At 48.7% G+C, this 12,805-nt stretch overlaps 1 protein-coding gene across 1 annotated transcript in view; it reads left to right on the forward strand.

The window, feature by feature from the left end:
• The first annotated feature begins 5,020 nt into the window (after positions 1-5,020).
• Positions 5,021-12,805, forward strand: part of LOC144682276 (vacuolar protein sorting-associated protein 4A) — a 33,701-nt gene continuing 25,916 nt past the window's right edge. The window contains exon 1 of the mRNA XM_078544747.1: positions 5,021-5,260. Coding sequence (XP_078400873.1) covers positions 5,237-5,260 — 24 coding nt within the window. The 5' untranslated portion in view covers positions 5,021-5,236. The remainder of the gene's footprint in view (positions 5,261-12,805) is intronic.

Raw genomic sequence — 12,805 nt, forward strand, 5'->3', positions numbered from 1 at the left:
CCTCCATCATGCGTTGCAATCTGAGGAGTGCAGCGGACATCCCTTCCTGATGTTCCCGAGCTGCCTTTGCAGCTCCAGCAACTGTGACATGACCGAGTCCAGAGGCTCATCATCTGACTCGGACTCAGCAACGTTCTGGCCTCCAGCTGTCCTCTGAGTCCCGGGGATCTGGGAAGTCCCTGCCTCCGCCTGCTGTGGATCAGACAGTGCGATGTGTTCACCAGATTGTGATCCCGAGGCTACTCTAAAGCTAGGTTCCACCAGGGTGTGTGTCCCTGTGCTGGTGGAGAGTGTGGATGAACACTGTGATGGGACTTCAGGGAGGGTGCCTTCAGATTCCTCTTCAGAGGTTTCTTCAGAGCTTGATTGGACTCTGTCGGCTGTTTGGCAGATGTGCCTGTAAAAGCAAGGGGAGATAATGAATGCGTGGCAGTGGCCTGTGAAACAGGACACATCACTCACAGCATGGTTGTCTGATGGATGTTGCACTGCTGGATCCTCACTTGGTAGAGCAGCGCCGACCTCACCATCAGCACAGGACTGGTCCCAGTCATCACTGGCCAGCTGGATGGCTCTGTTTTCGAATTGTGTCAGAACTTTGATCTCCAGCACTCCTCCACCTGTCTGCGACCTTTCCCTCCTGTTGTGAGCCAGTTTGTGCTGCATGGATAGAGATGGGGAGAAAGTATCAGGACGCCTGCCAGGCCAGATGATAAGTATGCCTGGTCTGTGTGGGTGGTGAGTGGTCTCACGGACGGGATGAGGACGAAGATGGTGTGTGTGAGAGAGTGAATGGTGATGTCCCTTGCACTGGTAGAGAGTGAGGGCCCTGTGGGTGTGTGATGGGTTTTTCAGTGAGTCCATTGGGAGTGATGAAAAGAGTGACTTACCCTGGCAGAACAGAGGAGGCTGTAAGCTTAAGATTCACCAATTCCAAAACAATCAAGGAATTATAAATGTTATCCTGCCAAGAGCCCCAATTGTTATGACACAGCAGTTTTTAAAGGCTAAGTTATTTAAAATCCCAGAGAGAAACTTTAAACAATTGTCATAATCTATATTTTCAATTGGTACATTTTGAGTTGCAACTCTAAATTCAGGAATAAGACTACCAGTTCCCGAGAGGTTTTTATATCAAACTACATGAGACATTAAAAAAAATTCCAATAACATTTTATGCATTAATAGTTTCATGACAAGACAGATGAACAAAGTAATTGCAGGTCTAAGCAATTGTGCTGTTTATATTGATGACTTAATAGTTTTCAGTTAGACATGTGATGAGCACTTACCACATCTGGAAGAATTAGTTACTCAATTACAAGAAGCTAATTTGGTGATGAACTTGGATAAAAGTGAATTTGCAAAAGCACAAGTTACATATCCAGGCCATATCATCGGGCGTGGTAAGGTGGCTCCGAGAGATGTGAAAGTCAAGGCTATCGTGGATTTCCCAGTGCTTACAACAAAACAAGGAGTTTTGAGATTTCTGGGCATGAGTGGGTTTTACTGGGAATTTGTACCAAATTTTAGCCAAGTCATTGCTCCACTGACTGAACTATTATAAAAAACAAGAGGTTTCAATGGACACTGGAGTGTCAGAAGTCATTTGGCAATTAAAAAACTGTATTAATTATAACACCAGTGTTGACAGTACCTAATTATGCCAAGCAATTCAAGTTGGCCGTTGATGCAAGCGATATAGGCATTGGGGCTGTACCGTTACAAGAAGATGACGCATGAATTTAAAAACTGATAGGGTATTTTTCGTGGAAGTTGAATGCAGAACAGAAAAGATATTCAATGATCAAAAAGGAGACATCAGGTTTGGTGTTAGCATTGCAGCATTTTGATATTTATGCAGCAAACAATTCATCAGAAACAATTGTTTATACAGACCATGGTCCTTTAAAGTTTCTGGATAAATTTTGAGACAGAAGTGCAAGGCTATTCAGGTGGACTCTATTGCTGCATTTAATGTACAGATTATACATGTTGCTGGTAGAGAAAATCTGTTCGCAGATGCGTTATCAAGAGTTTGAAGCTTAAAGGGAAAATTGGACATTTAAAACCTGGACACTGAACTGGAATGATTCCTGCTGTTACTAAGGATTTGTGTACATATTATTATGTTAATGCATGTATCTGGTAATGTAATAGAGTAAGTATTTGGTGTTGTGGTATCTTTGAGGAACGAACCACAGGAGGCTCAGGTACAGGTACGATCGTTTATTCGAGCAATTGCAAGTAGAACACCATCTCAAACAGCTTGAGGTAGCACTCTGCTAAATTACAAGTATTCAGCATATTTATACATTACTGGTCACGTACAAGAACATTGTTCAGATTACAATCTTGTCAACATATGGGTACACATCCCCCTACGCCCAGGCAGAGCTTTCTCCCCCAATCTAAACTGGAACCATCTGGCCTTTCCTTATCTGTTGAAGAGTACTTAATCTATATTATTTTCAACCTTTGTCTCCAGTCTGATTCCCAGGACACTTAATCTATATTGTTTCCATCCTTCGTTTCCAGTCTAGTTCCCAGGATCTTTCTGGTGATTTCAGGCTCTAAGGGTGTGCAAAGCTCATCTGGTAACCCTTAACTGTTAATGTACTTGATGGCATTGACTAGCTGGGTTTCTAAGTAATTCCCCTTCAACAAATTCTTACTGTATTCCTCCTATCATAGGTAAGTATAGGAGATAGTGTAAGATGGGTTAATAAAAATGAAGTTGTCTTTTAGAATTATGACAGTTCATTTTTCAATAAGGAGGGAGGTGTAAAGAAGATATAATAATGTCTATAATGTTATTGGAAATTATTTTAAAATAGAGTTCTAGTGGTGTCTGTGTGTGTGTTTTAATTGGATTAAAGCCTAGAGGTCTAGAGGCTTTGATGTGTAGAAGAGAAGTAGGTTTGAAATGCTAATTAGGTAAACATAGGGAAGTTAGAAGGTGAAATGTAAAGGGGGCAATTTGCATTTTAAATATAGTATTCAAAAGAATGGGTGAAATATTACACCTAGCCAGAAGAAGCCAAACAATGTGTTTATTTTTTCCAAAGCTTACTAATAAAATTGATGTTGTGAAAGGGTTTTATTGTGAGAAGAGGTAAAGTCCAAAAAACCTAGTGATACAATGAAAATTTACATTTAAAGAGGAAAATATGTATAAAGGAAGAGAAGACTGTTGTTAAAAGGTGAGGGATTCTAAGATCTAAAGTCTCCAGCCTGTAAGCCTCAAGCTGCTGCCTGCAAGGATCCAGAGCTGAAAGAAACTCATTTTGAATGTGATTGTCCAGGATGTGCTTTGCCAGGGGTCTGTTTAAATCTGTGTTTTACTGTTGCCTTAATGGAGGTGTAACTTGGAGTCAGATTAATTAGGGGATTTTTAGAAGGCTGCATCTTGAAACATACAAATTGCAAAAATTAGTTATGACAGTTATTTCAAGTTTCCCTCTGGGATTTGAACAGCTCAGCCTTTACCATCGGCTGTGTCATAATAACTGGGTAGATGCTAAGAGGTTGTTTCCCCTTGTGGGAGAGTCTAGAACCAGCGGGAATAATCTCAGAGTAAGGGGGCGCCCATTTAAAACAGAGATGAGGAGGAATTTCTTCTCTCAGAGGGTAGTCAATCTGTAGAATTCTTTACCACAGAGGACTGTAGAGGCTGGGTGTAGAGACTGGGTCATTAAGTATATTCAAGACTGAGATAGACAGATTTTTAATCAGTAAGAGAATCAAGGGTTATGGGGAAAAGGCAGGAAAGAGGAGTTGAGGATTATCAGATCAACCATGATCTCATTGACTGGTGAAGCAGACTCTTGAGTCTTATGGTCTTATGAAGGAGCTGTTCAAATTAATTTCATGCAACTTTTTCCCATAACCTTGAAACTTAGTCCTCCTCAAGTATGCATTCGGGTAACGGGGTAATACAGAGAAATTTCTTCACAACCTTGGAAGTTGATGGATCAGATTCCATAGGAATTTCTAAAAGGCAAATGCTCAGAAGGAAAAAAAGTGAAACTTGGGAAATGACCAGATCTGAACTGGTCTTGTATACTCCCAATTCCACTGTCATTTACAAGTTTTACTCTGTGTCTTGGATTTGCTCCCAGGTATCAGGGATGCTCTAACTGTGGCCTTTGTACATTCCCAGATAGAATTACTCAACCATTACTCAATTGCCTAGGCCCCAAGGTCTCGAATTCTCTCCCTCTGCCTCTACCTTGCTTCCCTACTTCCAGACACTCCCTAAATCCTGTCTCTTTGACAAAGAATTTGGTCATCTGTTCTAGCAAAGGCACAAAATAAATTGAAGTTGTTGAAGAGGATGCAGTGCTGGCTAGAGGCAGCGGGCGGCGCTGTGCGGGGACCGGATGCGGTGGCGGTGCCCGGCCAGGGGCGGCGCTGTGCGTGGACCGGGTGCGGTGGCAGTGCCCGGCCAGGGGCGGCGCTCTGTGTGGACCGGATGCAGTGGCGGTGCCAGACCAGGGGCGGCGCTGTGCGTGGACCGGATGCGGTGGCGGTGCCGGGCCAGGGGCGGCGCTGTCTGTGGACCGGGTGCGGTGCCGGGCCAAGGGTGGCGCTGTCTGTGGACCGGGTGCGGTGGCGGTGCCCGGTCAGGGGCGGCGCTGTCTATGGACCGGGTGCGGTGGCGGTGCCCGGTCAGGGGCGGCGCTGACTGTGGACCTGGTGCGGTGGCGGTGCCGGACCAGGGGCGGTGCTGTCTGTGGACCTGGTGCGGTGGCGGTGCTGGACCAGGGGCGGCGCTGTCTGTGGACCTGGTGTGGTGGCGGTGCCGGACCAGGGGCGGCGCTGTCTGTGGACCTGGTGCGGTGGCGGTGCCGGACCAGGGGAGGCGCTGTCTGTGGACCGGGTGCGGTGGCGGTGCCGGACCAGGGGCGGCGCTGTGCGTGGACCGGGTGCGGTGGCGGTGCCGGACCAGGGGCGGCGCTGTGCGTGGACCGGGTGCGGTGGCGGTGCCGGACCAGGGGCGGCGCTGTGCGTGGACGAGCCTCTCTTGTCAATTTTATTCGGTCCTGGAGCTTGTTGTTTGCTCAATGACGTCACGGGTTGCACTGCCACCGCCATTTTGCCGAGTCGGAGCCGCGAACCTGGGGAAACGCCGGGCCCGAGGCTGAGGCCCAGCCGGAGCCGGCCAAGGTGCGCAGCTGCGGGGTAAGAGCCCGGCCTAGTCCATCCCCGCAGTCTGAGCGTCCGGAGATGTGCGATGTCAGCGCCCAATACCCTCCAGGTAAAGTTTAGGGGGAGACCACAGGGGGAGGGGACCGATAACCAGGGGAGGGTAGTGGAGGAGAGGGTGGGTGGTGGATGGAGTGGGGTTGGGGGGGGGGGGGGGTGGTGGGGGGAGTGGTAGTCGGGGGGCTGTGGTGGTAGTTGGGGGGGGTGTGGTGTGGTGGTAGTTGGGGGGGGGGTGGTGTGGTGGTGGTGGTGGGGGGGCGGTGGTGTGGTTGTGGGGGGGGGATGTGGGTGGTGATGGTGGTGGGTGGGGGTGGGGGGAGGGTGTGGAGGGGAACCCGGGGGGAGGGACCCGGGGGGAGGGACCCGGGGGGAGGGACCCGGGGGGAGGGACCCGGGGGGAGGGACCCGGGGGGAGGGACCCGGGGGGAGGGACCCGGGGGGAGGGACCCGGGGGGAGGGACCCGGGGGGAGGGACCCGGGGGGAGGGACCCGGGGGGAGGGACCCGGGGGGAGGGACCCGGGGGGAGGGACGGAGAACCGGGCGGAGGGGTGGGGGTGGGGGAGAGAGACCCGGGTGGAGAGGGAGGGGGGGGGGGGGGACCCGGGCGGAGGGGGATCGGGGGGGAGGGGTGCGGGGGGAGTGTTAAAGGTGGGAGGGGGAATGCGGGGCGGTAAAAGCAAAAAAACTGCGGATGCTGGAAATCCAAAACAACACCAGAAACACAAATACCTGGAAAAACTCGGCAGGTCTGACAGCAACTGTGGAGAGGAACAGTTAACATTTCGAGTCCGAATGACTTCATCAGAACTAAGGAAAAATAGAAAAGAGGTGAAATATAAGCTGGTTTAAGGGGGGGTGGGACAAGTAGAGCTGGATAGAGGGTCAGTGATAGGTGGAGATAACCAAAAGATGTCACAGACAAAAGGACAAAGAGGTGATGAAGGTGGTGATATTACCTAAGGAATGTGCTAATTAAGTGGAAAGCAGGACAGACAAGGTACAGATAGCCCTAGTGGGGGTGGGGGAATACTAAAAGTGCTAAAAGGTAGAGATAAACAATGGGTGGAAATACATTTAAAAATTAATGGAAATGTTAATTGGTGGAAATGCATTTAAAAATAATGGAAGTAGACCTCTCTGTCTCAATTTCTGGTGATAGACTGTCCACCAATATCCATTACAAGCCCACCGACTCCCACAGCTACCTCGACTACAGCTCCTCACACCCCGCTTCCTGTAAGGACTCCATCCCATTCTCTCAGTTCCTTCGTCTCCGTCGCATCTGTTCTGATGATGCCACTTTCAAAACATGTCTGACATGTCCTCCTTCTTCCTTAACCTCCGGCCCATCTCCCGCACATCCGCCCTCACGCCTTCTTCTCCCTCCCAGAAACATGATAGGGTCCCCCTTGTCCTCACTTATCACCCCACCAGCCTCCGCATTCAAAGGATCATCCTCCGCCATTTCCGCCAACTCCAGCATGATGCCACCACCAAACACATCTTCCCTTCACCCCCCCGGCGGCATTCCGTAGGGATCGTTCCTTCCGTGACACCCTGGTCCACTCCTCCATCACCCCCTACTCCTCAACCCCCTCCCACGGCACCTTCCCATGCGACCGCAGAAGATGCAACACCTGCCCCTTCACTTCCCCTCTCCTCACCATCCAAGGGCCCAAACACTCCTTTCAAGTGAAGCAGCATTTCACTTGCACGTCCATCAATTTAGTCCACAGCATTCTTTGCTCCCAATGCGGTTCCCTCTACATTGGAGAGACTAAATGCAGACTGGTTGACCGCTTTGCAGAACACCTTCGGTCTGTCTGGAAGCATGACCCAGACCTCCCTGTCGCTTGCCATTTCAACACACCACCCTGCTCTCATGCCCACATGTCCGTCCTTGGCCTGCTGCATTGCTCCAGTGAAGCTCAGTGTAGACTAGAGGAACAGCACCTCATCTTCCGACTAGGCACTTTACAGCCTTCCAGACTGAATATTGAGTTCAACAACTTTAGATCTTGAACTCTCTCCTCCATCCCCACCCCCTTTCTGTTTCTTCCCCCTCCTTTTTGTTTTTTCCAATAATTTATATAGATTTTTTCTTTTCCCACCTATTCCCATTATTTTTAAATGTATTTCCACCCATTGTTTATCTCTACCTTTTATCACTTTTAGTATTCCCCCACCCCCACTAGAGCTATCTGTACCTTGTCTGTCCTGCTCTCCACTCTTAATTAGCACATTCCTTTAGATAATATCACCACCTTCAACACCTCTTTGTCCTTTTGTCTGTGACTTTTTTTGGTTATCTCCACCTATTACTGGCTGCTTGTCCCAACAACACCCCCCACCCCGGCCCCCCCTCACTTAAACCCCTTTCCTATTTTTACTTAGTTCTGTTGAAGGGTCATGAGGACTCGAAACGTCAACTGTGCTCTCCTCCACTGATGCTGCCAGACCTGCTGAGTTTCTTAAGGTATTTCTGTTTCTGTTTTTGGAATGAGGGGCGGGACCAATAACGGGGGGGAGGGCTGGGCCGGGTGGGCGGGGGTGGGGGGCGGGGGGGCTGCTTCGCCCCCTGAAGCAGAGTCATACAGACTCGGAACGTTATCTCTGTCTCTCTCTCCACAGATACTGTCAGACCTGCTGAGTTATTCCAGCATTTTTAGACCTGCTATCCCCACTCTAAGGTGAAACTAGACCCTAGGTTTCACCTTTTTAACCCACAAATAGTAAAATATAAATTAAACTTAGAGCGAAAACTTAAACGCAAAGCTATAGCTTATTCCTAATACCCACAAATACAACTCACTTAAACTATCTCTATTTCCTAAAAACTTGCTGTACCTGCATACTAACATTTTGTGATACATGTATCAGGACATCCAGATCCCTCTAGATGATTTTTATTTTTATTCATTCACAGGATATGGGTATCGCTGGCTGGGTCAGCATTTATTGCCCATCCCTAATTGCCCTTGAGAAGGTGGTGGTGAGCTGCCTTCTTGAACCGCTGCAGTCCATGTGGTGTAGGTACACCCACAGTGCTGTTAGGAAGGTAGTTCCAGCATTTTGACCCAGCGACAGTGAAGGAACAGTGATATATTTCCAAGTCAGGATGGTGAGTGACTTGGAGGGGAACTTGTAGGTGATGGTGTTCCCATCTATCTGCTGCCCTTGTCCATCTAGGTGGTAGTGGTCGTGGGTTTAGATGCTGCAGTTGAAGTGAGTTCCTGCAATGCATCTTGACGATGGTACACACTGCTGCTACTGTGCATCGATGGTGGAGGGAGTGAATGTTTGTGGTGCCAATCAAGCAGCTTGTGCCTTGTAGATGGTGGACAGGATTTGGGGAGTCAGGAGGTGAGTTACTTGCTGCAGGATTCCTAGCTTCAGACCTGCTCTTGTAGCCACAGTATTTATATGGCTGGTCCACTTCAGTTTCTGGTCAATGGTTGTTGATAGTGGGGGATTCAGTGATGGTAATGCCATTGAAAATCTGGTCCGATGGTTGTATTCTCTCTTGTTGGTGATGGTCATTGCCTGACACTTGTGTGGTGCAAATGTTACTTGCCACTTGTCAGCCCAAGCCTGGATATTGTCCAGGTCTTGCTGCATTTGGACATGGACTGCTTCAGTATCTGAGGAGTCGCGAATGGTGCTGAACATTGTGCAAACATCAGTGAACATCTCCACTTCTGACCTTATGATGGAAGGAAGATAATTGATGAAACAGCTGGAGATGGTTGGGCCTAGGACGCTATCCTGAGGAATTCCTGCAGTGATTTCCTGGAGCTGAGATGACTGACCTCCAACAACCCCAACCATCTTCCTTTGTGCTAGGTATGACTCTAACCAGCGGAGAGTTTCCCCCTGATTCCCATTGACTCTGATTCGGGCTCGGGCTCCTTGGTGCTACATTCGGTCAAATGCTGCCTTGATGTCAAGCGCAGTCACTCTCACCTCACCTCGGGAGTTCAGCTCTTTGTCTGTGTTTGAACCAAAGCTGTAGTGAGGTCAGGAGCTGAGTGGCCCTGGCGGAACCCAAACTGGGCATCGGTGAGCAGGTTATTGCTAAGCAAGTGCTGCTTGATAGCACTGTTGATGACTCCTTTCATTACTTTATTGATGACTGAGAGTAGACTGATGGTGCAGTAATTGGCTGAGTTGGATTTGTCCTGCTTTTTGTGTACAGGACATACCTGGGCAATTTTCCACATAGCTGGGTAGATGCCAGTGTTGTAGCTGTACTGGAACAGTTTGGCTAGGGGCGCAGCAAGCTCTGGAGCACAAGTCTTCAGTACTATTGCTGGAATATTGTCAGGGCCCATAGCCTTTGCAGTATCCAGTGCCTTCAGCCATTTCTTGGTATCACGCAAAGTGAATTGAATTGGCTGAAGACTGGCACCTGTGGTGCTGGGGACCTCCCAAAATACTATCAAATACGATCAAGTCTCTTAACCTCCCTAGCAGAACAATCCTAGCTTTTCCAGTGCCTCCACATAACTCAAGCTCCTCTTCCTTGGCATCATTCTAGTAATTCTCCTCTGCACTCTCCCCAAAACCTTCACATTCATCCTAAAGTGTGGTGCTCAGAATTGAACACAGTATTGTGCCTGGTATCAATCAATGTTTTCTAAAGATTTAGCATAACTTCCTTGTTTTTGTTCTCTGTCTCAACTAGTGAAGCAAAAGATCCCATGTGCTTTTGTGACAGCCTTCTCAAAATATCCTGTCACCTTTCCAAGCTTTCTGTGCATACACCCTGCTCTCTCTGTTCCTCATCACCCCCCCCCCTCTAAAATTCCTTCATTTGGTTTACTGTAACCCATACTGAGACAAAAAGGAACTATGCTATTGAGACAGGTGACAACTAAGCTAGAGTGGGATCAGTGTTCTAGTGGACAGGGTAAATAGCGCTTTCAATAAAACTTCAAACTAGCAAGACAGGAGAAGGAATCTGGGAAAAAATAACATCTGAAGATAAGGCAATGAGAGTAAACGTCAGACCAAGATAAGGGACAAGGGTACCACAAATGGTCCATGAACAAATAGTCATGCAGCAGAAATGTATATGAATTGCTAGACATAAAAGGGGTGAATATTAAAGTCAAATTAAACTGGTACACAGCTTCCAAAATAAAAGTTGGGGAGGTGGAAATTATGGTAATCCATAGTGCGGAACCAGATGATGTAGAAATGACTGAAATGTAGCTACATAAGGAATGGGACTGGCAATGAAGTATTAGAGGTTCTAACATAGTCAGAAAAGAAAGAGAAGGAAGAAGGAGGGTTAGAAGCTGTACTGATTAGAGATAACAATGACAGGAAAGGGGCACAACTGACTAAAGTATAGGGCAGAATTTTTTGTCCCATGGGCGGGGGGGCCCTACCCGAAAGGGAGTAAAATAGTGCACTATGACATTGGCTGAGGGGCCCAGTGTCATCGCGCACTCACACGATATTGCGCTTGGCTGGCGCGTGCGGGTGCTGGAGCAGCGCCCGCCATTAATTAACAGGCCACTTAAGGCCCTTAACAGTCCAATTCACTGTGATGTTTCCTTGCCCGTGTGATTTTTCTGCTTGTCGCATGGGCAGAACGGGCAGGTGGCCAACCGACATTTTCACAAACCTCATCCATGGGTGGGATAAAAATGAGTAGCATTGCCAGGGTGAGTAGTGAGGAGTTTTGGAGATAGTTTGCTGCTGGTTGCTTATTGGTATTTGGCAGCTTCATCTCTGTTCGGGGCTTCATTGTTAGCATTTCCAGGCTTCATTTCAGGACTTATTGGTGTCTGCCAGGCCCCTGGAAGATTCAGACCATGTGGATCCTTCCTGGTATCAGACAGCCTTCCATTACCCTGGGAATGGGGATTGTGGTCTCTGCTGGTAACACCTCCTCCTCTGAGGAGGAGTGTGGCAGAGGGAGAGGGGACCAGGTGTCCCTGTGCAGTTTCCAGGGGAGGGACCTGTGGGAGGAGAAGCGCAGGCACAAGGGGCGCAGGGCCAGCAGGTAGTCCAAGATGGAATGGACTGCAGAAGACACCACTATCCTGCTGCCAGGGTTTACAGGCGGCATTGCAGATACCTCAATGTGTCCGAGATGCAATGCCGAAGGAAGCTCCACCTCTCCAGGGAGTGCGTGACCTCCGTTTGTCAGAGGATCAGGCCTGAGATCAGCTCCGATTGTGTAGGTGGACATGCCAGTGGCTCTGAAGGTCACGTTGGTCCTCAACTTCTATGCCTCTGGCTCTTTCCAGGGGATAAGGTGCAATCGATTGCACACGTGGCCACCAAGGTGCCATCGGGTTAGTCGGGTGCCTTCATCAACAGGAAGGGATTCCACTCCATGAATGTACAGATAGTGTGAGATCACAGGAAGCAAATTCTTCAAGTCTGTGCACGGTACCCAGGCAGCTCCCATGACGCTAACATCCTGGGACATTCCCAGGTGCAGAGGCTCTTCAGTGCTCCAGCCCGACTTGATGGGTGGCTTCTGGGTGACAAGGGCTATCCATTGAAGAAGTGCCTCATGAGGCCTCTCCGCCACCCAAGAACAGAGGCAGAGCAGCGTTACAATACGAGTCTTGCCTCCACAAGGGCGGTGGTAGAGAGAACCATAGATCTTCTCAAGATGCGCTTCCGATGCCTGGACCGTTCAGGGGGAGTTCTACAATGCCCCCACCCCGAGCGGGTGTCACTGACAGTGGTTACATGCTGCGCTGTCCACAACCTGACACTGGCAAGGGGGGGACCCACTGGAGGAAGAAGATCTTGACATAGCTGTACAGGCCACAGATGCCGAGTCCATTCAGTGTCTAAAATATTAAAGGTATTTACATTTATTACGCTGGCCCAAAGGTTATCATTACCTACCAGTAACCAAAGTTTGCTAAGTTAAACCATGGGGGTTAATGCCCTTTCCACATTCTTTTTTACATTGTTTATCCTGATTGGTATCTTGGTTTCAGATGCTCCATAACCCTCTCTTGGAATGTTGCCAAAGCCTGCCATCTAACTCAGGCCCACCAATTGTGTATTGTTGGTTTTGTTCTTTTTCTGTCAACATTGAAGATATTGCCCTGTTAGTCTTTCCACCCCACCCCCACTAGAGCTGTACCTTGCCTGTCCTGCCATCCATTCTTAATTAGCACATTCGTTTAGATAATATCATCACCTTCACCACCTCTATCATCACCTTCAACACCTCTTTGTTCTTTTGTCTGTGACATCTTTTGATTATCTGCTCCTATCACTGCTTGCTTGTCCCTACAACCCCCCCCCGCCCCGGCAATCTCTCCCCCCCCCACCTTAAACCAGCTTATATTTCACCCCTCTCCTAATATTACTCAGTTCTGTTGAAGGGTCATGAGGACTCGAAACGTCAACTCTTTTCTTCTCCGCCGATGCTGCCAGACCTGCTGAGTTTTTCCAGGTAATTCTGTTTTTGTTTTGAAGATATTGGATTGGACCGTGCCTGCTCCCCTTGTCAAAATCTCTTGAGCTTGAAGATGTGAATAGGAGAGGTTGATGGATTGTGCTATTGAGCAGGTCCTGGGTCTTATTGAACATGTGGTACTGCCATCATTCATGCGT

The sequence above is a fragment of the Cetorhinus maximus genome, chromosome 6, assembly GCF_964194155.1.
Source record: "Cetorhinus maximus chromosome 6, sCetMax3.hap1.1, whole genome shotgun sequence".
Lineage (NCBI taxonomy): Eukaryota > Metazoa > Chordata > Chondrichthyes > Lamniformes > Cetorhinidae > Cetorhinus > Cetorhinus maximus.